The sequence below is a fragment of the Pristiophorus japonicus genome, chromosome 11, assembly GCF_044704955.1.
Source record: "Pristiophorus japonicus isolate sPriJap1 chromosome 11, sPriJap1.hap1, whole genome shotgun sequence".
In the NCBI taxonomy this organism is placed as follows: domain Eukaryota; kingdom Metazoa; phylum Chordata; class Chondrichthyes; family Pristiophoridae; genus Pristiophorus; species Pristiophorus japonicus.
The window spans coordinates 25,251,766-25,277,923 of record NC_091987.1 but is presented as its reverse complement, the minus strand read 5'-3'; the positions used below and the strand labels follow the sequence as shown (position 1 = coordinate 25,277,923).

Below are 26,158 nucleotides of genomic sequence, written 5' to 3'. Positions count from 1 at the left end.
ACTGGGGGAAATCGCTGGAAGCTGAAGTTCAGCGAGTTCATGTGGAGCACAGACACAGTTCATATACCAGGACGCCACCGATAATGATGAAAGTGCTTCTCAATGGCATCCCAGTATTAATCGAGCTAGACACGGGGACCATCTAGTCCCTGATGACTATCAAACAGTTTGAAAGGTTGTGGTGTCCAAGGCCAGGAGGCCAAAATTATTGCCGATTGACGCACATCTACGGACATATACAAAGGAGATCATTCCGGTGTTAGGCAGCGCCACGGTAGTCGTGACCCACAAAGATTCAGAGAACAGGTTGCCACTCTGGATTGTCCCGGGGGATGGTCCCGCACTACTGGGGAGGAGTTGGCTTGCTGTCATGAACTGGAAATGGGGCAATGTCAATGCAATTTCTTCTGTGGAGCAAGTATCATGCTCACAGGTCCTGGACAAATTTGACTCATTATTTCAACCCGGCATCGGCACTTTCATGGGGACCAAGGTAGTGATTCATATAAACCCGGATGCCAGGCCAGTACACCACAAGGCCAGAGCGGTGCCGTACGTGATGCGGGAAAAGATAGAATGCGAATTGGACCTCCTGCTGAGGGAAGGCATCATCTCGCCAGTCGAATTCAGTGACTGGGCGAGCCCGATCGTGCCGGTGCTCAAGGCGGATGGGTCGGTCAGGATATGTGCCGATTACAAGACCACCATCAATCGGGTGTCACTCCAAGACCAGTACCCGCTACCGAGAGCAGAGGACCTCTTTGCGACGCTATCTGGTGGCAAACCTTTTTCAAAATTGGACCTGACCTCAGCTTACATGACCCAGGAGCTGGCGAGTGAGTCGAAGAAGCTGACCACCATCACGACACACAAGGGGTTGTTTGAGTACAACAGATGTCCGTTCGGGATTCGTTCGGCCGCCGCGATCTTTCAGCGAAATATGGAAAGCCTTCTCAAGTCGATTCCAAGGACGGTGGTTTTTCAAGACGACATCCTCATCACGGGTCGCGACACTGAAGAACACCTCCACAACCTGGAGGAGGTGCTACACAGACTGGACCGGGTAGGGCTGCGACTGAAAAAGGTGAAGTGCGTCTTCTTAGCTCCAGAGGTAGAATTCCTGAGGAGGAGGATAGCAGCAGACGGGATCAGACCCACTGTGTCCAAAACGGAAGCGATCCAGAGAGCACCCAGACCCCGTAACACGACGGAGCTGCGTTCGTTCCTGGGGCTCCTGAACTATTTTGGTAACTTTCTTCCCAAATTGAGCATGCCGTTAGAGCCGCTATACGTGCTTCTACGCAAAGGTCATTATTGGGTCTGGGGGGACAGCCAGGGAAGGGCTTTTGATAGAGCACGCAATTTGTTATGCTCCAACAAACTGTTAACATTATATGACCCGTGTAAGAAACTTGTTTTAATGTGCGATGTGTCGTCCTATGGGGTCGGGTGTGTGTGTTGCAGCATGTGAATGCCAAGGGTCAGTTACAGCCGGTAGCTTATGCCTCCAGAAGTTTGTCCCAGGCAGAAAGGGGCGACAGGATGGTAGAAAAGGAAGCACTAGCTGTGTATATGCAGTAAAAAAAATGCACCAGTACCTGTTTGGCAGGAAATTTGAGCCAGAGACAGATCATAAACCCCTAACGTCCCTTTTGGCCGACAACAAGGCCATAAATACGAATGCATCGGCCCGCATACAGAGGTGGGCACTCACGTTAGCCGCCTATGACTACACAATTCGGCACAGACCGGGCACTGAAAACTGCGCCGATGAACTCAGCAGGTTCCCACAAGCCACCACTGAGGGGGCAACTGAGCATGATGCTGAGATGGTCATGGCTGTTAAAGCTTTCGAAAGCGAAGGCTCACCTGTGACAGCCCGTCAAATTAAAGTCTGGACAAATAAAGACCCGCTACTGTCTTTAGTCAAGAAATGTGTCCTGAATGGGGACTGGGCAGCCACGTACGGGGCATGCCCTGAGGAATTTAAGCCGTTTCATAGGTGCAAGGATGAACTCTCGATTCAGGCTGATTGCCTACTGTGGGGAAACCGAGTAGTCATGCCCCAGATGGGCAGAGAGGTGTTTTATCAGAGAACTTCACAATGAGCACCCGGGCATTGTCATGATGAAGGCCATTGCCAGGTCACACGTTTGGTGGCCAGGGATAGATGCAGACCTGGAACTTTGTGTCCGCAGGTGCAACACGTGTGCTCAGCTGGGCAACGTACCCAGGGAAGCCCCCCTTAGCCCCTGGTCCTGGCCTGCCAAGCCATGGTCACGCTTCTATGTGGACTACGCAGGTCCTTTCATGGGAAGAATGTTTTTGGTTGTAGTAGACGCCTACTCCAAATGGATTGAGTGTGCCATTTTAAATTCAAGCACATCCTCTGCCACGGTAGAAAGTCTACAGGCAATGTTCGCCGCCCATGGTCTGCCGGATGTCTTGGTCAGTGACAATGGCCTGTGCTTCACAAGCACTGAATTCCAGGACTTCACGGCAGGCAATGGAATCAACCATGTCAGAACGGCACCGTTCAAGCCGGCCTCAAACGGCCAGGCAGAAGGAGCAGTGCAGATAATCAAACAGGGGATGCTCAGAATCCAAGGGGGTTCCCTACAAAGCTGCTTATCACGCCTCCTGTTGGCCAATCGATCCCGACCACACTCGTTCACAGGGGTTGCACCCGCAGAGCTGCTAATGAAAAGGACGCTCAAAACCAGGTTATCCCTTATACACCTGATTATGAAAGAAATTGTTGAGAGCAGGCGTCAGTCCCAATGTGACTACCATGACAGGAATGCGAGGGCGCGATGTATTGATGTCAATGACCCTGTTTTTGTCCTCAACCACGCTGCAGGGCCCAAATGGCTCACAGGCACTGTGATTGCCAAAGAGGGGAATAGGGTTTTGGTAGTTAAACTTACCAATGGACAAATCTGCCGCAAACACGTGGATCAAACTAAAAGGAGGTTCAGCCACCCCATAGAACAAGCAGAGGAAGAACACGATGTAGAGTTCACTCCACCACAGGTGACCGAACACCAGAACCAAGTGGAGGCGAGCCCAGTCACTGTGGGCAGTCCGGACAGGCCTGAGGCAGCAGACACGCAGGCCAGCGCCCAACGACCGGAGCCACAACTCAGGCGCTCTGCAAGGGAGCATAAACCACCAGAGAGACTTAACCTGTGATCCCCATAAGACTTTGGGGGGGAGGTGATGTCATGTATTCAACTATCATTGTAACCCATGTATAAGCTGACCTAAGTTGTACTCCTTGAGAACATTGATCACAACGGGGTGAACTTGTGGGAGACACTCCTAACCTGGACTTTCAGGTATAAAAAGGGAAGCTCCACCCACCTTCATCACTTGAGTTCTTGGTAATAAAGGTAACTGGTCACAAAGTGACCTTCTCTCAAATATGGGCCTCGTGTGCATTTATACTGTATAGTAAGGACATATGAGGGAGAGAGAGGGAGAGAGAGAGAGGGTCAGCGAGAGACAGAGGGAGAGGGAAAGAGACAGAGGGGGAGACAGAGAGAGAGAGACAGAGGGAGAGAGAGACAGAGAGAGAGAGAGGGAGAGAGACAGAAAGAGGGAGCGAGGGAGAGACAGAGGGAGAGAGGGAGCGAGAGAGAGAGAGAGAGAGAGAGAGAGCCAGAGAGGGAGAAAGAGAGAGAGATAGGGGGAGATAGAGTGAGAGAGGGAGAGAGAGTGACACAGGATGAGAGAGAGGGAGAGAGGGAGAGAGACAGAGACAGAGAGAGGGAGAGAGGGAGAGCGGCAGAGAGAGGGAGAGACAGAGAGGGAGAGAGAGAGAGGGAGAATGTTACATTTAGAATAACTCCACAAGACTGTATATCTTATGGTCAAACTGTTGTGACCTTGGTCTCTTTAATGTAACTCCAGAGTGAGGAAGCAGCATGGTAGACTGCCTTTTATACCTGCTTGCTCAGGGTGTGCAGGTGACCCTTGGGTCTCCCACAGGTGTGCCCCCTGGTGGCATGTCTTCCACAATAGTAATGTTTAAATACATAATATCATTCATCCCCCCCCCCAAAGTCTTATGTACAAATTATTTACAAGTTGAGGTGATCCGGGGCTCTGTGTTCCCGGGTTGATCGCCTGAGGTGAAGTCCTGGCATGGGTTAGTCGGTCGGATCATTGCAGCACTGCGGTGTGGCTGGTCTGATCGGACTGTCGGGCATGGTGGGTTCATCCTCGTGATTGACCGCGAGGTCGATTGCTGGTTGGGTGGGTGTGGGTGGATCAATGATGGTAATGTCCTCTTCAAACTGTTCTTGGTTGTCAGTGAATCGCGGTTTGGTCTGATCCAAGTGCTTTCTGCACGTTTGTCCATTCAAAAGTTTGACAATGAACACTCTATTCCCCTCATTGGCTAACACAGTGCCAGCAACCCATTTGGGACCATGACCGTAATTAAGAACAAACACAGAGTCATTAACTTCAATGTCACGCGATACAGCCGCGCGATCGTGGTACATGTTTTGCCGGTGACGCCGGTTTCTACATGATCATTGAGATCCGGGTGGACTAAGGAGAGCCTGGTTTTGAGTGCTCTCTTCTTTAACAATTCTGCAGGGGGACCCCAGTAAGCGAGTGGGGTCGTGTCTGGTAGCTGAGCAGAATCCGAGATAGCCGGGTCTGCAGGGAACCGTCCATCACGCGTTTCAATCTCAGCTTGATGGTTTGGACTGCCCATTCCGCTTGACCATTGGATGCGGAGTTAAACGGCGCAGACCTGACATGCTTGATGCCATTGCAGGTCATGAACTTGTTGAATTCCGAGCTGGTGAAACATGGTCCATTATCACTAACAAGGACGTCGGGCAAACCATGGGTGGCGAACATGGCCCTGAGGATTTCAATGTTGGCAGTGGACATACATGACGACATTATTATACATTCAATCCATTTAGAGTAAGCGTCCACTGCTACTAGGAACATCTTTCCTAGAAATGGGCCAGCGAAATCTACGTGGATCCTTGGCCACGATTTCGAGGGCCATGACCACAGTGGGGCCTCCCTTGGTGCATTGCTTAACTGTGAGCAAGTGTTGCATTGGTGTACGCATGACTCCAATTCCGAGTCAATGCCGGGCCACCAAATGTGCGACCTAGCGAAATGCCTTCATCATGCCTATGCCTGGGTGGTGTTATGTATGTAACTTGGCAACCTGTATCACACCACCACCAGAGGGCCTACCTGTTTGAGTCCCAAGGGATCCCAGAATTCCTTGGGAGCACGGTATATAAGCAGGCCACCCACAAGGTACCTGCACTCTGGAGTCTAATTAAAGGAGCTAAGGTCACACTTACTCATTGTTCACAGTACTCAGTTTCATCCTTTATTATGAGCCTATCGGGTGGGTACTGTGTAGGTCATGTATAAACGTTTCCCTGCCTTTTTTTGGCAAAACTACGCGATTCCCCCATAGGAGACAATCCGAATGGATGGACATTTTGTCCTTGCGTCGGTGGAACGGCTTCATTTCGTCTTGCATTTCCCTTGGGACCATCGACTAGCTCCCATTGAGGACACAGCTTTTTACTAGTGATAGCACTGGGTCCAGGCTAGTCCAGTTCCTGATCTGGCTAGCCGTAACGGGTGATCCCTCGCTCTCAAAAGCATCCAATACAAGGAGCAAGTCTGCGGGTTGCGCCATTTGCACCCCAGTGGTGGGAAATGGTAGCCAACTGAGAGCATCCGCACAGTTCCCCGTGCCTGGTCTGTGGTGGATTACATAGTCATAAGCGGATAATGGTAGTGCCCATCTTTGGATGCGGGACGAAGCAGTGGTGTTAATACATATCCTTTCTGAGAACAGCGAAATGAGCAGCTTGTGGTCGGTTTCGAGCTCGAACCGGAGCCCAAATAGGCATTGGTGCATTTTTTTAACCCCATATACGCATGCTAATGCTTCTTTTTCAACCATACTGTAGGCTCTTTCAGCCTTAGATAAGATTATGGACGCATATGCAACCGGTTGCAGTTTGCCTGACACATTGGCTTGCTGTAATACACAACCGACCCTGTACGAAGATGCATCACAAGCTAGTACTAAACGTTTACACGGGGCATAAAATACAAGTAACTTGTTAGAGCATAGCAGTTTTCTGGCCTTGTTAAAGGCTGTCTCTTGAGCTTAACCCCAAACCCAGTCGTCACCCCTGCGTAGCAATAAATGCAATGGTTCTCGCAAAGTGGTCAACCCCGGCAGAAAGTTACCAAAATAGTTGAGGAGTCCCAGGAACGAACGCAGCTCCGTCACATTCTGTGGTCTGGGTCCATTCTTGATGGCCTCCATCTTGGAGTCCGTGGGTCTGATGCCATCCGCCACAATCTTTCTCCCCAGAAATTCGACCTCTGGCGCCAGGAAAACACACTTGGAGTGTTTAAACCTGAGTCCCACTCTGTCCAGTCGCTTGAGAACCTCTTCCAGGTTGTGCAAGTGTTCGGTAGTGCTGCGGCCAGTGATCAAGGTGCGCGGAACTGATTTCAGCAGACTCTCCATGTTCCCCGCCGAACGAATCCCAAAGGGGCATCTGTGGTATATGACCAGTCCTTTGTGCATGTTGATGCACGTCAATTTTTTCGAAGGTTCAGCCAGCTCCTGTGTCATGTAAGCAGAGGTTAGATCCAGCTTGGTGAACGACTTCTCCCCTGCTGGCGTTGCAAACAGGTCATCCGCTTTGGATAGTGGGTACTGGTCCTGTAACGATACTCGGTTGATCATTACCTTGTAGTCCCTGCAGATTCTGACCGTCCCATCGCTCTTCAACACCAGAACAATTGGACTGGCCCACTCGTTGAACTCGACTGGCGATATGATCCCCTCTTATTGAAGTCTGTCCAGCTCAATCTCGACTTTCTCCTTCATCATGTACGGAACCGCCCGAGCCTTGTGATGAACGGGTCGTGCATCAGGGACCAGATGGATCTGTATCTTGGCGCCTGTGAAGTTGCCGATGCCTGGTTCGAATAGCGAGGGAAACTTGCTCAGCACTTGAGCACACGAGGCATCATCCACTGAAGACAGTGTTTTGATGTCGTTCCAATTTCATCTAATCTTTTCTAGCCAGCTCCTGCCGAACAGCGTTGGGCCATTGCCTGGAACAATCCACAAAGATAGGTCATGCACAGCACCATCATACAATATCTTCACTGCCGCACTTCCAATGACTGGTATGAGCTCTTTGGTGTAAGTGCGCAGCTTGGTGTGGATCGGACTTAGTTTTGGCCTTTGCGCCTTGTTGCCCCACAGTTTCTCAAAAGCCTTCTGGCTCATAATTGACTGACTCGCCCCCGTGTCCAATTCCAAGGTGGATGGAGCTTCCCCTTTTGTACCTGAAGGCCCAGGTTAGGATTGTCTCCCACCTAGTGGTCATTGTTCTCACAGTGTACAACTTAGGTCAGATTATACAAGGGTTACAATGCTGGTTGAATACATGACAGAGAGAGTCAGAGGGAGAGAGAGAGAGAGAGACAGAGGAAGAGAGAGAGACAGAGGGAGAGAGAGAGAGGGAGCGAGAGAGAGAGGGAGAGAGAGACAGAGAGAGAGAGACAGAGGGAGACAGAGTGAGAGTCAGAGGTAGGGAGAGAGACTGAGAGAGAGAGCGAGTCGGAGAGTTGGAGGGAGAGAGAGACAGAGGGAGAGAGAAGGAGAGAGAGGGAGAGAGAGGGAAGGAGAGGGAGAGAGAGAGAGGGAGAAAGAGCGAGAGAGAGCAAGAGACAGAGAGACAGAGGGAGAGAAAGTCAGAGGGAGAGAGAGAGGGACAGAGAGACAGAGGGAGAGAGAGAGGTAGAGAGAGGGACAGAGGGACAGAAGGAGAGAGACAGAGGGAGAGAGAGGGAGAGCGAGAGAGGAAGAGAGAGAGGGAGAGAGGGAGGGAGAGAGAGAGGGAGAGAGGTAGAGACGGAGAGAGAGAGAGAGAGAGAGAGAGAGAGAGAGAGAGTGAGCTAGAGGGAGAGAGAGACAGAGGGAGAGAGTCCAAGGGAGAGAGAGGGAGAGGGAGAGAGGTAGAGAGAGAGAGAGAGAGGGAGAGAGAGATAGAGGGAGAGAGGGAGAGAGAGAGACAGAGCCAGAGGGAGAGAGAGAGACAGAGTGAGAGAGACAGAGGGAGAGAGAGTCGGAGGGAGAGAGGGTAAGAGAGGGAGAGAGAAAGGGAGAGAGGGAGAGAGAGGGAGAGAGGGGGAGAGGGAGAGAGAGGGAAAGAGAGACAGAGGGAGAGAGGGAGAGACAGAGAGAGGGAGAGGGAGCAAGAGAGAGAGATAGAGAGAGGGAGAGACAGCGAGAGAGCGAGAGAGAGAGAGAGACAGAGAGAAAGAGACAGAGAGAGAGAGCGACAGAGGGAGAGAGAGAGACAGAGGGAGAGAGATACAGGGAGAGGGAGACAGAGGGAGAGAGGGAGGGGGAGAGAGATGGAGAGAGAGAGCCTGAGAGAGAGAGAGACAGAGGGAGGGAGAGAGTGAGAGAGGGAGAGAGGGTGAAGGAGGGAAAGAGACAGACAGAGAGAGTCAGAGGGAGAGAGAGCGGGAGAGGGGGGAGAGAGACAGAGAGAGATAGAGAGAGACAGAGAGGGAGAGAGACAGAAGGAGAGAGACAGAGAGAGAGAGAGAGGGGGAGAGAGACAGACAGGGAGTGAGAGAGAAAGAGAGAAGGAGAGAGGAAGAAAGAGGGTGAAGGAGGGTGAGAGAGCCACAGAGAGACAGACAGAGAAAGCGAGAGAGAGGAATAGAGAGAGATAGAGGGAGGGAGAGACAGAGAGAGAGGCATGGGGAGAGAGCAACAGAGGGTGAGAGGGAAGAGAGAGAGACAGAGAGGGCAAGAGAGAGGGAGAGAAAAACAGAGGAAGAGAGAGAGAGGCACTGGGAGAGAGACAGAGGGAGGGAGAGAGAGAGGGAGAGAGAGAGAGAGAGACAGTCAGAGGGCACGACTGTTGGAGTCCTAATGGTCACCTGCACACACGTACAGGGCCAGTATAAAAGGTTGGCTGCCATGTTGTTTAGGCACTCTGGAGTTGTAATAAAGAAGCCTAGGGTCACACTAAGTTTAGCTCACAGTACTCAGCCTCGTGGAGTTCTTCTATACACAACAGAGAGAGAGGGAGAGACAGAGGGAGAGAAGTTGTTATATATGTATACTTGTATTTACTCTGTACAGCCACCAGAGGGCTCATCCCTGAAGTCACAAGGGATCCCAAAATCCCTTGGGAGCAGAGGTATTTAAGGAGGCTTCACAGGTTGGAGAGGCACTCTGGAGACCTGCAATAAAAGACTAAGGTCACACTTCATTTTAAGCTCACAGTGTTCAGTCTGACTCTTTCTCCATACACAAGAATTGCCGACAAGAAACAGATAGCGAACCCAAAGATGCAGAGAACAGTGGGCATCCTGGAGAAATTCTCGGAGGGAAATGATTGGGAAACTTTTGTGGAGCGACTCGACCAATACTTCGTGGCCAACGAGCTAGATAGGGAAGAAAGCACTCCCAAACGAAGAGCGATCCTCCCCACTGTCTGTGAGGCACCAACATATGGCCTCATGAAGAACCTGCTCACTCCAGCGAAACCCACGGAGAATGCCTACGACGATTTGTGCACACTGGTCCGAGAGCATTTGAACATAGAAACATAGGAAATAGGTGCAGGAGTAGGCCATTCGGCCATTCGAGTCTGCACCACCATTCAATAAGATCATGGCTGATCATTCCTTTAGTACTCCTTTCCTGCTTTCTCTCCATACCCTTTGATCCCTTTAGCCGTAAGGGCCATATCTAACTCCTTCTTGAATATATCCAATGAACTAGCATCAACAACTCTCTGTGGTAGGGAATTCCACAGGTTAACAACTCTCTGACTGAAGAAGTTTCTCCTCATCTCAGTCCTAAATGGCTTACCCCTTATCCTGAGACTGTGTCCCCTGGTTCTGGACTTCCCCAACATCGGAGACATTCTTCCTGCATCTAACCTGTCCAGTCCCGTCAGAATTTTATATGTTTCTATGTGATCCCCTCTCATCCTTCTAAACTCCAGTGAATACAGGCCAAGTCGATCCAGTTTCTCCTGATATGTCAGTCCTGCCATCCCGGGAATCAGTCTGGTGAACCTTCGTTGCACTCGCTCAATAGCAAGAATGTCCTTCCTCAGATTAAGAGACCAAAATTGAACACAATATTCCAGGTGAGGCCTCATCAAGGCCCTGTACAACTGCAGTAAGACCTCCCTGCTCCTATACTCAAATCCCCTAACCATGAAGGCCAACATACCATTTGCCTTCTGCATCGCCTGCTGTACCTGAATGCCAACTTTCAATGACTGATGAACCATGACACCCAGGTCTCGTTGCACATACTCTTTTCCAAATTTGCCACCATTCAGATAATATTCTGCCTTCATGTTTTTGCCCCCAAAGTGGATAACCTCACATTTATCCACATTATACTGCATCTGCCATGCATTTGCCCATTCACCTAACCTGTCCAAGTAACCCTGCAGCCTCTTAGCATCCTTCTCACAGCTCACACCACCACCCAGCTTAGTATCATCTGCAAATTTGGAGATATTACACTCAATTCCTTCATCGAAACATTGATGTATATTGTAAATAGCTGGGGTCCCAGCACTGAGCCATGTGTCACCCCACTAGTCACTGCCTGCCATTCTGAAAAGGACCCGTTTATCCCGACTCTCTGCTTCCTATCTGCCAACCAGTTCTCTATCCAAGTCAGTACATTACCCCCAATACCATGTGCTTTAATTTTGCACACCAATCTCTTGTGTGGGACCTTGTCAAAAGCCTTTTGAAAGTCCATATACATCACATCCACTGGTTCTCCCTTGTCCAACCGACCAGTTATATCCTCAAAAAATTCTAGATTTGTCATACATGATTTCCCTTTCATAAATCCATGCTGACTTGGACCGATCCTGTCACTGCTTTCCAAATGCACTGCTATTTCATCCTTAATAATTGATTCCAACATTTTCCCCACTATTGATGTCAGGCTAACCGGTCTATAATTACCCGTTTTCTCTCTCCCTCCTTTTTAAAAAAGTGGTGTTACATTTGCTACCCTCCAGTCCATAGGAACTGATCCAGAGTTGATAGACTGTTGGAAAATGATCACCAATGCATCCACTATTTCTCGGGCCACTTCCTTAAGTACTCTGGGATGTAGATCAGGCCCTGGGGATTTATCGGCCTTCAATCCCATCAATTTCCCTCACACAATTTCCCACCTAATAAGGATTTCCTTCAGTTCCTCCTTTTCACTAGACCCTCGGTCCATTAGTATTTCCGGAAGGTTATTTGTGTCTTCTTTCGTGAAGACAGAACCAAAGTAATTGTTCAACTGGTCTGCCATTTGTTTGTTCCCCATTATAAGTTCAACTGAATCTGACTGCAAGGGACCTATGTTTGTCTTCACTAATCTTTTTCTCTTCACATATCTATAGAAGCTTTTGCAGTCAGTTTTTAAGTTCCTAGCAAGCATCCTCTCATACTCTATTTTCCCCTTCCTAATTAAACCCTTTGTCCTCCGCTGCTAAATTCTAAATTACTCCCAGTCCTCAGGTTTGCTGCTTTTTCTGGCCAATTTATATGCCTCTTCCTTGGATCTAACACTATCCTTAAGTTCCCTTGTTAGCCACGGTTGAGCCATCTTCCCTGTTTAATTTTACTCCAGATAGGGATGTACAATTGCTGAAGTTCATCCATGTGATCTTTAAATGTTTGCCATTGCCTATCCACCGTCAACCCTTCAAGTATCATTTGTCAGTCTATTCTAGCCAATTCACGTCTCATACCATCGAAGTTACCTTTCCTTAAGTTCAGGACCCTAGTCTCTGAATTAACTGTGTCATTCTCCATCTTAATAAAGAATTGTCCCTTTTAATGGTCGCTCTTCCCCAAGGGGCCTCGCACAACAAGATTGCTAATTAGTCCTTTCTCATTACACATCACCCAGTTGAGGATGGCCAGCCTTCTAGTTGGTTCCTCGACCTATTGTTCTGATGGCAAGGTACTGGTTCTACACCAACAAAAGATCTGAAGGCCATGAAGCGACGAGCGAGTTATGTCGCCGAGCTAAGACACCTTGATGAACATTGCGAATTTGAAGGACATTTGGAGCACATGCTCAGAGACTTTTTCGTCGTTGGCAATGGCCACGAAACTATACTTCACAAACTTTTGACTGTAGAGACGCCAACCGTGAGTAAGGCCATAGCGATAGTCCAGGCGTTCATTGTCACCAGTGACAATACGAAGCAAATCTCTCAGTACACAAGTGGTGCTACAAGTCCTGAGAATAAAGTGATGTTGTTTTTGAATCATAACGTACAGGGCAGGTCTACGTGTCCGCAGATGCCTCAGAGTTCACCTAGTTGGCGCTGCGAGGGTGATCATCGTTTCCATTCATGCCGATTCAAAGAGTATGTTTGCAAAGACTGTGGAACAATGGGACACCTCCAACGAGTGTGCAGGCGAGCTGCAAAGCCTGTTAAACCTGCAAACCACCATGTTGCAGAGGAGGATGGATCCACGGAGGATCACGACGAACCAGAGCCTCAGATCAAGGTGGCAGAGGTACATGGGGTGCATACATTTGCCACGAATTGTCCCCCGATAATGCTGAATGTTGAACTAATGGACTCCCGGTGTCAATGGAGCTGGGCGCAAGCCAGTCTATCATGGGCAAAAAGACTTTCGAAAGGTTGTGGTGGAACAAGGCCTCAAAGCAGTCTTAACTCCAGTTCGCACGAGACTAAGAACTAAGAACTTACACGAAACAACTGATTCCTGTAATCGGCAGTGCTACCGTAAAAGTCTCCTACAATGGAGCGGTGCACAAGCTACCACTCTGGGTGGTACCGGGCAATGGTCCCATGCTGCTCGGTGGGAGCTGGCTGGGAAAGATACGCTGGAACTGGGACGACGTCCAAGCGCTATCGCCCGCTGACGACACTTCGTGTGCCCAGGTCTTAAACAAATTTCCTCACTGTTCGAACCAGGAAATTCCAAGGAGCAAGTGCAGATCCACCTAATTCCGGGGGCGCGACCCATCCATCACAAGGTGAGAGCAGTACCGTACATGATGAGAGAAAGGATAGAGATCAAGCTGGACCGGCTGCAAAGAGAGGGCATCATTTCACCGATCGAGTTCAACGAGTGGGCCAGTCCTATCATCCCAGTCCTCAAGAGAAATGGCACCGTCAGAATCTGTGGCAATTACAAAGTAACTATCAATCGTTTCTTCCTGCAGGACCAATACCCACTACCAAAGGTTGATGACCTCTTTGCAACACTGGTGGGAGGAAAGACGTTCATGAAGCTGGATCTGACTTCAGCCGACATGACGCAGGAACTGGAGGAATCATCGAAGGCCCTCACCTGCATCAACGCGCACAAAGGTCTTTTTGTTTATAACAGATGCCCATTTGGAATCCGATCAGCGGCGGCAATATTCTAGAGAAACATGGAAAGTTTACTGAAGTCAGTCCCGCACACCGTGGTCTTCCAGGACGGCATCTTTGTCACAGGTCGGAACACAGTCGAGCACCTGCAGAACCTGGAGGAGGTTCTAAGTCAACTCAACCGTGTGGGCCTCAGGTTAAAATGCGCGAAGTGTGTTTTCCTGGCACCTGAAGTGGAGTTCTTGGGAAGGAGGATTGCGGCGGACGGCATCAGGCCCATCAACGCGAAGACGGAGGCAATCGAGAACGCACAGAGGCCACAGAACGTGACGGAGATGCGGTCGTTTCTGGGACTCCTGAACTACTTTGGTAACTTCTTACCGGGTCTCAGCACCCTGCTAGAACCACTGCATGTCTTATTACAAAAAGGGGGCGAATGGGTATGTGGCAAAAGCCAAGAAAATGCTTTTGTAAAAGCGAGAAAATTGTTATGCTCAAACAAATTGCTTGTGTTGTATGATCCATGTAAGCGTTTGGTACTAGCATGTGATGCGTTGTCATATGGCGTCGGGTGTGTATTGCAACAAGCTAATGATTTCGGGAAACTGCAACCGGTTGTTTATGCATCCAGGAGTCTGTCTAAGGCCGAGAGAGCCTACAGCATGATTGAAAAAGAAGCATTAGTGTGTGTCTATGGGGTAAAGAAAATGCATCAATAACTGTTTGGGCTAAAATTCGAATTGGAAACTAACCATTAGCCACTTATATCCCTGTTCTCCGAGAGTAAAGGGATAAATACCAACGCATTGGCCCACATCCTGAGATGGGCGCTCACGTTGTCTGCATACAACTACGCTATCCGCCACAGGCCAGGCACAGAAAACTGCGCCGATGCTCTCAGTATGCTGCCATTGCCCACCACTGGGGTGGAAATGGCGCAGCCAACAGATCTAGCCATGGTTATGGAAGCATTTGAGAATGAGCAATCACCCGTCACTGCCTGGCAGATCAAAACCTAGACAAGCCAGGACCCTTTATTATTTCTAGTCAAAAGCTGTGTGCTTCACGGGAGTTGGTCCAGTGTCCCAGTGGAAATGCAGGAAGAGATAAAGCCGTTCCAGCGGCGCAAAGATGAAATGTCTATACAAGCAGACTGCATTCTGTGGGGCAATCAAGTAGTCCCCAAGAAGGGCAGAGACACCTTCATCAATGATCTTCACAGTACCCACCCAGGCATCGTAATGATGAAAGCGATAGCCAGATCCCACATGTGGTGGCCCGGTATCGATGCGGACTTAAGAGTCCTGCGTTCACAGATGCAAAACATGCTCGCAGTTAAGCAATGTACCCAAGGAGGTGCTGCTAAGTTTATGGTCTTGGCCCTGCAAACCGTGGTCTAGGGTACACGTCAACTAGGCAGGCCCGTTCTTGGGTAAAATGTTCCTTGTGGTTGTTGACACGTACACCAAGTGGATTGAATGTGAAATAATGTCGGCTAGCACGTCCGCTGCCACTACTGAAAGCCTGCGGGCCATGTTTGCCACACACAGCCTACCTGATGGCCTGGTGAGCGACAACGGGCCATATTTTACCAGTGCTGAGCTCAAAGAATTCATGACCCATAACGGGATGAAACATGTCACATCTGCCCCATTTAAACCAGCGTCCAATGGTCAGGCAGAGAGCAATGCAAACCATCAAGCAAGGCTGGAAGAGGGTAACTGAAGGCTCACTGCAGACTCGCCTATCCCGAGTCCTGCTTAGCTACCGCACAAGACCCCACTCACTGGGATCCCACCTGCTGAACTGCTCATGAAAAGAGCACTTAAGACAAGGTTCTCGTTAGTTCACCCTGATCTATATGAACAGGTAGAGAGCAGGCGGCTTCAACAAAGTGCATACCATGATAGTGCAAATGTGTCACGCGAGATTGAAATCAATAATCCTGTATTTGTATTAAATTATGGACAAGGTCCCAAGTGGCTTCCCGGCACTGTCGTGGCCAAAGAGGGGAGCAGGGTGTTTCAGGTCGAACTTTCAAATGGACTCATTCACCGGAAACACTTGGACCAAATCAAACTCAGATTCATGGACTACCCTGAGCAACCCACCTTGGATCCTACCTTTTTTGATCCCCCAACACACACACCAGTGGCAACCGGCACCACGGTTGACCACGAAGCAGAACCCATCATCCACAGCAGCCCTGCAGGGCCCAACACACCAGGCAGCCCAGCAAGGCCAGCTGCACAAGCGCCCAGCGAGGGCCCAACAAATGATTCAACAACACGAGCTTTCACACCGAGACAATCAACCAGGGCAAGAAGGGCCCCAGATCGACTCACATTGTAAATAGTTACACTATTGACTTTGGGGGTGGGGAGTGTTGTTATATATAGATACTTGTATTTACTCTGTACAGCCACCAGAGGGCTCATCCCCTGGAGTCCCAAAGCATCCCATCATTCCTTGGGAGCACAGGTATTTAAGGAGGCTTCAAAGGTTGGAGAGGCACTGTGGAGACCTGCAATAAAAGACTTTACTTTGAGCTCAGTGTTCAGTCTGACTCTTTCTCCATACACAGCAGAAGGAGAGAGAGAGAGAGAGACAGAGACAGAGAGAGAGACAGAGGGAGAGAGAGACAGAGGGAGTGAGAGACAGAGGGAGAGAGACAGAGGGAGAGGGAGAGAGGGAAAGAGAGGGAGAGAGAGGGAGATGGGGGAAAGAGAGGGAGAGAGAGACAGAGGGAGAGAGACAGAGAGAGAGACAGAGGGAGAGGGGGGGAGAGAGAGAGAGAGAGAGAGAGAGATGGGGGAAAGAGAGGGAGAGAGAGACAAAGGGAGATAGAGAAAGAGACAGAGGGAGAGAGAGAGAAGGCATTCGATAAGGTGCCACATAAGAGGTTACTGCACAAGACATTCTTGCTATTGAGGGAGTGCAGCGAAGATTCACCAGACTGATTCCCGGGATGGTGGGACTGACCTATCAAGAAAGACTGGATCAACTGGGCTTGTATTCACTGGAGTTCAGAAGAATGAGAGGAGACCTCATCGAAACGTTTAAAATTCTGACGGGGTTAGACAGGTTAGATGCAGGAAGAATGTTCCCAATGTTGGGGAAGTCCAGAACCAGGGGACACAGTCTAAGGATAAGGGGTAAGCCATTTAGGATCGAGATGAGGAGGAATTTCTTCACCCAGAGAGTGGTGAACCTGTGGAATTCTCTACCACAGAAAGTTGTTGAGGCCAATTCACTAAATATATTCAAAAAGGAGTTCGATGAAGTCCTTACTACTAGGGGGATCAAGGGGTATGGCGAGAAAGCAGGAATGGGGTACTGAAGTTGCATGTTCAGCCATGAACTCATTGAATGGTGGTGCAGGCTAGAAGGGCCGAATGGCCTACTCCTGCACCTATTTTCTATGTTTCTATGTTTCTATACTGCCAGTGAATGCTCAATTTCCGGGCAGCATCCATGATGCGCACATCCTGCATGAGAGCACAGTATCTGACTTGTTTAACAATCAGCCACAAGGTCAATGCTGGATGCTTGGTGACAAAGGAGATGGCCTCGCCACCTGGCTGATGATACCCACACCGAAGCCGAGAGGCGATACAACGAGAGCCACAGAGCCACTCGCAATATCGTCGAGAAATCCATTGGAGTGCTGAAGCAGCGCTTTAGATGCGTGGACCACCCAGGAGGCGAACTCCAATACCACCCTGAGCAGGTAGCTCAATTCGTGGTGGTGTGCTCCATGCTGCACAACTTGGTTATCAGGAGGGGACAAGAATTGCCTGATGAGTCTGACAGCCCACCTCACCAGAGAGAGTCAGAGGAGGAAGAGGAGGACGAGGAGGTGGACGCTGACATCGGCCCAGACAATCAGGCTGACGCTGAAGCCATGTCTCCGCCCCCCTTTAGACCGCATGAAAGGGCCCGTGGTGGCATGATAGCTGCAAGAGCCTTACATCAGGAGCTCATCAATGATCGCTTTGCCTGAAAGAACGTTGGTGTTACTTCCAAGGCTGACACACTGCTGGGTGTACAGGTCATACATCAATGGTGGGCATCACCTTGGTGACAGTTAAAGTTTAAGTTGATTGAAGTTAAGTGTAATTATACCCTTTGATGTTAAGGAATCACCAGCATGTAATGGTGCAGTTATCTGAACCAATGCACAACAAGGTTTTGTTAAATAAAAAAACATTTAAACCGAACATTAGTCTGAAATCATCAGTATTTCTGTACAAACCAACCCCTCCCTCCCCCTCCCCCCCCCCCCCCTCCGCTTCTCCTCTCCACCTCTACCCCTTTCCCCTTCCCCTCCTGACTCTAAGCCGCCTGGCCGAGGAGGTCCTCAGGCGATGCTTCATTGGGGGGGGTGGGGGCAGGGTGACGGGCGAATGCTGCTTTGGACGGATACGGGAGAGGACGGTCCTGAGGTGGGAACGTGCTCCGAGCCAGAAGCAAGATGTTGCTGCTGGCTCTCATGTGTGGTTGGCAATGGAGGTGCGGCACCTTGGGGTGCAGTGCCGCGCTCCGGGACCACTGGGAGCCCTCTGCCAGGCACCCTGGCTACCAGTTCTAGGGCCTCCTCACTCCCTTCCATGTTATATCTTATTTGTTGGACAAAAACTCGCTGCCAACTATGTTCTTGGTACTTCTTGGGCTTTTTGTTGCTGCTGATTCTCCCTCGTGCCTCCCACAACAGCCACGCAAGCATACACCACACCCACACATGCTTTCAGTGCCTCTCTCTCTGCCTCCTCTTCTCCTCTTATGACCCTTGACCTCCTGAATCGCGGGAATGGAGTGTTGCCATGCCGTTGCTAAGGACAGCGACACTTTATGGCAGAAGGTCAGAGAGATTTAACGCTGCCGCCCATTTCATATCGCTCGCGGTAACGCCAAATTTCAAAAATAGAGATTAGGTGCTTTGAGAATGGGCGCGAAGCCGGCGATCTGAAAACCCAGTTTTACTGCCCATGCCAGAACTAGCGCCCATTTTTGGGCGATCTGCACAAAAGTGTAAAATCTAGCCCATAGTCGCAGAATAAGTGGTCGCCCATTTAAAACTGAGATGAGGAGAAATTTCTTCTCTCAGAGGGTTGTAAATCTGTGGAATTCTCTGCCCCAGAGAGCTGTGGAGGCTGGGTCATTGAATATATTTAAAGCGGAGATAGACAGAATTTTGAGCGATAAGGGAGTAATGGATTATGGGGAGCGGGCAGGGAAGTGGAGCTGAGTCCATGATCAGATCAGCCATGGTCTTATTGAATGGCGGATCAGGCTCGAGGGGCCAGGTGGTCTACTCCTGCTCCTATTTCTTATGTTCTTATGAGACAGAGGGGGAGAGAGACAAAAGGAGAAAGAGAGAGAGAGAGAGAGAGATAGATAGAGAGATAGAGAGAGATAGATTGAGGGAGAGAGAGAGAAAGAGTGTGTCATATATGAATACTCTGTACATACAATGCTGGTACCACTGGAGGGTGCATCTGCTGTATAAAAGGCTGTGCACCACGTTGCTGCCTCATTCTGGGTTACAATAAAGAGACTAAGGTCACAGCAGTTCAAGCACAGCACTAGGCCTCGTGGAGTTATTCTACAGATAAGTAGAGAGATATTAACTGGCGACAAGAACGGGATCACGGAATTACATGCAGAGATGGCTGCCGGTGGTAGTTTAGAAACGTTTACTGAGGGTGAAGCCTTTACTCGGGTTTTGCTGGCCAGGTTATCGCTTCTACACACACCGCCGCACCGAGGGCCAGAATTTAGTGGAATATGTCGCAGCCTTACGAAGGCTCGTGGAACAGTGCGAATTTGGCGAACTCCTCACCAGTGTGTTGCGGGCCATTTTCGTGACGGGACGGGACGTGAAGCGGACCATTACCTTAAGCCAGGAGTTCACGACCTCAACATTGAGATTCTCCCAGAATCAAAGCTCACTGGCAACTGTGCAGAAAATAACTGTTGATCAAAGAATTAGTCCGACTCAGAGTCCGCCAAGGGGTGTAAATGTGAATAATGAATGTGAATGTGAAATTTAATCAGCCATGATCTTATTGAATGGTGGTGCAGGCTCGAAGGGCCGAATGGCCTACTCCTGCACCTATTTTCTATGTGTAACCATCGGGCCCGTCTGTGTTGATTCAGACACTGTGTGCAAAGGCTGCGGCCAAAAGGGCCACCCAGAGCCAATGTGCGGAAGATCAGCGACGCAAAACGTGGCAGAGGAGTTGGCAGGAGGTTTCCGATCCAGCAAGGATCATAAAGTACAAGCTAGAGAGGCAACTCAGCACGAGGAAGCAGTGCACATGGTACACACCTTCACCACCATGATGATGAAAGTCAAGATAAATGGCATTCCTGTTTCCATGGAGTTGGACACGGGGGGGCGGGGGGGAGTCAGTCACTTATGAGCCAGAAGGCATTTGAGAGGCTGTGGGGCAACAAAGATCAAAGACCCAAGCTGAGCCCGATTCAGACAAAGCTGCGCACTTACACCAAGGAACTGATCCCAGTTATCGGCAGTGCGAACGTAAAGGTATCCTATGATGGAGGGATACACAAATTACCACTGTGAGTTGTACCAGGTGACGGGCCAACGCTGCTTGGCAGAAGCTGGATGGGGAAGATTCGGTGGAACTGGGAAGATGTCAGAGCACTATCTTCAGTGGACGATGCTTCCTGTGCTCAAGTGCTGAGCAAGTTCACATCCTTATTTGAACCAGGCATCGGCAACTTCACAGGCGCCAAAGTGCAGATCCACTTGGTCCCCGAGGCACGGCCCATTCATCACAAGGCTCGAACGGCCCCTTACCCGATGAGGGAGAAAGTGGAGACCGAATTGGACAGACTTCAACGCGAGGGAATCATATCACCAGTCGAATTCAACGAGTGGGCCGGTCCGATTGTTCGGTACTTAAGAGCGATGGCACGGTCAGAATCTGCGGCGACTACAAGGTAACGATCAACCGAGTCTCGTTACAGGACCAGTACCCGCTACCCAAAGCCGATGATCTCTTTGCGACATTAGCAGGGGGATCTAACCTCCGCTTACATGACCCAGGAGCTGGCTGAGTCGTCGAAAAAATTAACGTGCATTAACACACATAAGGGACTGTTCTTGTACCACAGGTGCCCGTTCGGGATCCGCTCAGCTGCAGCCATCTTCCAAAGGAACATGGAGAGTCTGTTGAAATCGGTTCAACGCACCATTGTATTTCAGGATGACATCCTTATCACTGGTCGCAACACCACCAAACACCTGCGCAACCTGCAAGAGGTTTTAAGTCGACTAAACAGTTGGACTCCGGTTGAAGCAATCCAAGTGTGTCTTCCTGCGCCAGAGGCAGAATTCCTGGGGAGAAAGATTGCGGCAGACGGCATCAGGCCCACGAACTCGAAGACAGACGCCATCAAGAATGCACCCAGACCACGAAATGTAACGGAGCTGCGCTCGTTCCTGGGACTCCTCAACTATTTCGGTAACTTTCTTCCAGGATTGAGCACCTTGCTTGAACCGTTGCACAAGTTGCTACGCAAGGGAAACGACTGGGTTTGGGGTCAAAATCAAGAGGCCGCCTTCAAAAAGGCCAGAAATTGCTGTGTTCGAACAAGGTGCTTGTATGACCCAGGTAAACGTCTAGTTTTAGCATGTGACGCGTCGTCGTACGGTGTCGGGTGTGTTTTACAGCAAGCAAATGTAGCGGGCAAACTCCAACTGGTTGCATATGCGTCTAGAAGTCTATCCAAGGCCGAAAGAGCCTACAATATGGGTGAGAAGGAGACTTTGGCCTGTGTCTATGGGGTAAAAAAAATGCACCAGTATTTGTTCGGACTCAGGTTCAAGTTAGAAACCGACCACAAGCCCCTAATCTCACTGTTTTCGGAAAGCAAAGGCATAAACACCAATGCTTCGTCGCAAATCCAAAGATGGGCACTAACACTGTTGGCCTACGATTCTACGATCCACCACAGGCCAGGCACTGAGAACTGCACCGCTGCCCTCAGCCGGCTACCGTTGCCACCATCGGGGTGGAAATGGCACAGCCCGCAGACCTGTGCCTGGTCATGGACGTCTTCGAAAGTGAAGGGTCACCCATAACGGCCTGCCAGATCAGGACCTGGAACAACCAGAACCTTGTGTTATCTCTTGTATAAAGTTGCGTCCTCAATGGGGGCTGGTCAGCGGTCCCAAGAGAAATGCAAGACGTGATAAAGCCGTTTCACCGTCGTAAAGACAAAATGTCCATCCAATCGGATTGCCTCTTATGGGGCAACCGCGTCGTCCTGCCAAAAAAAGGCGGGGCAACCTTCATACGCAACCTACACAAAGCCCACCCATGCATTGTCATGATGAAGGCTATCGCCAGGTCCCACGTCTGGTGGCCCAGCATTGACTCGGACCTGGAGTCGTGCGTGCTCTAGTTTAACACTTGCTCACAATTGAGCAATGCCCCCAAGGAGGCTCCACTTAGTCTCTGGTCCTCAAAACCAGGATCCACGTAGACTATGCGGGCCGCTTTCTAGGAAAAATGTTCTTCGTTGTAGTGGACGCCTACTCTAAGTGGATCGAATGTGTAATAATGGCATCCAGCATGTCCACCGCCACCATTGAAAGCCTCAGGGCCATGTTCGCCATCCATGGCTTCCCAGACATTCTGGTCAGTGACAATGGTCCGTGTTTCACCAGCTCAGAATTCAATGAATTCATGACCCGCAATGGCATCAAGCATGTCAGATCTGCCCCGTTCAAGCCCGCATCCAACAGCCAAGCGGAGCGGGTAGTCCAAACCATAAAGCAGAGCTTGAAACGCATCACGGAAGGCTCCTTACAAACCCGCCTATCCCGGGTGCTGATCAATTACAGGACACGACCCCACTCGCTTACCGGGGTCCCCCCTGCAGAGTTACTGATGAAACATGCACTCAAAACCAGGCTCTCCTTAGTCCACCCTGACCTCAACGATCAGGTGGAAACCAGGCATTATCAGCAAAACATGTACCACGATCGTGCGGCTGTATCACGTGACATCATGTAAACGACCCGGTGTTTGTGCCAAATCACGGTCATGGCCCCAAATGGTTCGCTGGCACTGTTTTAGCCAAGGAGGGGAAGAGAGTGTTTTTCGTCAAACTGCTTAACGACAAACGTGCAGAAAGCATTTGGACCAGACCATATTGCGATTTACAGGTAACCAGGAACTACCAGGAGAGGACCTTACCTTCAGCGATCCACCTACACACACCCAATCAGCAACAGACCTAGCTGCCAACCACGAGGATGATCCCACCATCTCCAACAGTCCAGTCAGACCAACAGCGCTGCAAGACAGCAGTGGCCCGACCAACTCGCCCATACCACAAGTGACACTCGGACAATCAACCAGAGAGCGCAGAGTTCTGGATTACCTCAACCTGTAACTAACTCGCATCAAAGACTTTGGGAGGGAATGTTGTCATATATACAAGCCCAGTTGATCCAGTCTTTCTTGATATGTCAGTCCCGCCATCCCGGGAATCAGCCTGGTGAACCTTCGCTGCACTCCCTCAATAGCAAGAATATCCTTCCTCAAGTTAGGAGACTAAAACTGTACACAATACTCCAGGTGAGGCCTCACCAAGCCCCTGTACTCAAATCCCCTCGCTATGAAGGCCAACATGCCATTTGCTTTCTTAACCGCCTGCTGTACCTGCATGCCAACCTTCAATGACTGATGTACCATGACACCCAGGTCTCGTGCACCTCCCCTTTTCCTAATCTGTCACCATTCAGATAATAGTCTGTCTCTCTGTTTTTACCACCAAAGTGGATAACCTCACATTTATCCACATTATACTTCATCTGCCATGCATTTGCACACTCACCTAACCTATCCAAGTCACTCTGCAGCCTCATAGCATCCTCCTCGCAGCTCACACTGCCACCCAACTTAGTGTCATCCGCAAATTTGGAGATACTACATTTAATCCCCTCGTCTAAATCATTCATGTACAATGTAAACAGCTGGGGCCCCAGCACAGAACCTTGCGGTACCCCACTAGTCACTGCCTGCCATTCTGAAAAGTACCCATTTACTCCTACTCTTTGCTTCCTGTCTGCCAACCAGTTCTCAATCCACGTCAGCACACTACCCCCAATCTCATGTGCTTTAACTTTGCACATTAATCTCTTGTGTGGGACTTTGTCGATAGCCTTTTGAAAGTCCAAATACACATCAATTGGTTCTCCCTTGTCCACTCTACTGGAAACATCCTCAAAAAATTCCAGAAGATTTGTCAAGCATGATTTCCCTTTCACAAATCCATGCTGACTTGGAGTTCAGAAGAATGAGAGGGGATCTCATAGAAACGTTTAAAATTCTGATGGGTTTAGACAGGTTAGATGCAGGAAGAATGTTCCCAATGTTGGGGAAGTCCAGAACCAGGGGTCACAGTCTAAGGATAAGGGGTAAGCCATTTAGGACCCAGATGAGGAGAAACTTCTTCACCCAGAGAGTGGTGAACCTGTGGAATTCTCTACCACAGAAAGTTGTTGAGGCCAATTCACTAAATATATTCAAAAAGGAGTTAGATGTAGTCCTTACTACTAGGGGGATCAAGGGGTATGGCGAGAAAGCAGGAATGGGGTACTGAAGTTGCATGTTCAGCCATGAACTCATTGAATGGCGGTGCAGGCTCGAAGGGCCGAATGGCCTATTCCTGCACCTAGTTTCTATGTTTCTATGCATACTCTGTATATATACTATGCTGGTACCACTAGAGGGTGCAACTGTGGGAGGCCCAGGCAGGAGCTGTATAAAAGGCTAGGCACCACGTTGCTCCCTCACTCTAGGTTACAATAAAGAGACTAAGGTCACAGCAGTTCAAGCACAGCACTAGGCCTCGTGAAGTTATTTTACAGATAAGTAGAGACATATTAGAGAGGGGGAGAGAGAGAGAGAGAGGGAGAGAGAGCAAAGGGAGGGAAGCGAACACGTGACTGTGCACTCACCTGTGTCATAGTCTGCTAGGTCCAACCATATGTGACTCCAGGTTATGTAGAAGTATAGGCTGGGCCCTGGGGACAGAGAGGAAGGTGGGCGTTAGTACGGGCAGGAGGACAGGCACCTCACAGAGATAGCGCTCAGTCACCAGGCCTTACCCTTGCCCTGGATCTCCCACAGCAGGGTCGGCAGTTCTGCCCTGGAACTCTTCACCTTAAGCAAGGCAGACCACATGGCCCGGCCCAAAGGGACGCCATTCTCCAACACCGTGTCCAATATGAAATTCGCCGCTTCTTTGTGTTTCTTCACCTTCACCAAGTCCCGTATTATCTGTAAAGGGTAGCGGGAAAACTCCAGATCTATCGGTAGGAAGAGACTGACCTGACCAACATGACCCCGACAACCCCGTGACCTCGACAACCCTGTGACCCCGACAGCCCCATGACCCCGACAGCCCCGTGACCCCGACAACCCCGTGACCCCGACAATACCGTGACCTCGACAACCCGTGACTCCGACAAACCCGTGACGACAACCCCATGACCTTACCACCCCGTGACCCTGACAACCCCGTGACCCCGACAACCCCATGACCCCGACAACCCCGCGACCTCGACAACCCCATATCCTCGACAACCCCGCGACCTTACCACCCCGTGACCCGGTCAACCCCGTGACCTCAACAACCCCGGGTCCTCGACAACCCCAAAATTCCCGTGACCCCGACAACCCCGTGTCCTCAATAACCCCGTGACCTCGCCAACCCCGTGACCTTACCACCACGTGACCCCGACAACCAGTGTAGTCACTGTTGTAATATGGGAAACGCGGCAGCCAATTTGCGCACAGCAAGCTCCCACAAACAGCAATGTGGCAATGACCAGATAATCTGTTTTTTGTTATGTTGATTGAGGGATAAATATTGGCCCCAGGACACCGGGGATAATTCCCCTGCTCTTCTTCAAAATAGTGCCATGGGATTTTTTACATCCACCTGAGAGAGCAGACGGGGCCTCGGTTTAATGTCTCATCCGAAAGATGGTACCTCCCACAGTGCGGTGCTCCCTCAGTACTGCCCCTCCAACAGTGTGGCGTTCCCTCAGTACTGCCCCTCTGACAATGGAGTGCTCCCTCAGTACTGCCCCTCCGACAATGCGGCGCTCCCTCAGTACTGAGTCTCCGACAGTGCGGCACTCCCTCAGTACTGCACCTCCGACAGTGCGGCGTTACCTCAGTACTGCCCCTCCGACAGTGCAGCACTCCCTCAGTACTGTGCTGGAATGTCAGCCAAGAGTTATTGTGCTCGTGTCTCTAGAGTGGGACTTGAACCCACGACCTTCTGACTCAGCGGCAAGTGTGCTGCCCACTGAGCCACGGCTGACACTGCGAACCCCCGCACTCCTATTCTCCCCCCACCCATCCATATAACCCACCACATGCATCCTATAGACACCCTTTAACATGACGCAGTGCCCTCTGCATGTGATGACCAAGGGACCCAGGGCCTCACCCACGTACCTCATACTCTGCTCTGGTTATGGTGTTTCCGACCAAGATGGAGCTCACCTCCACCACGACCTCCTCCAACACCCGCTGCAGTTGCGGCCGGTAAAACTGGGTCACTCGGAACAGCTGGAAGTCATTCAAGCAAGCCAGCGTCTCCTCGATCGCAGTCCTGGCACCTGCACGCAAAAGCACACACACCGCCCACATTTCATTCATCGC

The 26,158-nt window shown here is 50.3% G+C and overlaps 1 protein-coding gene across 1 annotated transcript in view; it reads right to left on the bottom strand.

Moving 5' to 3' along the window:
* LOC139275700 (NACHT, LRR and PYD domains-containing protein 12-like) overlaps window positions 1–26,158 on the bottom strand; it is a 190,018-nt gene that overhangs the window by 109,415 nt on the left and 54,445 nt on the right. Inside the window, exons 3-5 of the mRNA XM_070892876.1 lie at window positions 25,952–26,115; window positions 24,592–24,763; window positions 24,442–24,507 (exon numbers count right to left, since the gene is read on the bottom strand). Coding sequence (XP_070748977.1) covers window positions 24,442–24,507; window positions 24,592–24,763; window positions 25,952–26,115 — 402 coding nt within the window. The remainder of the gene's footprint in view (window positions 1–24,441; window positions 24,508–24,591; window positions 24,764–25,951; window positions 26,116–26,158) is intronic.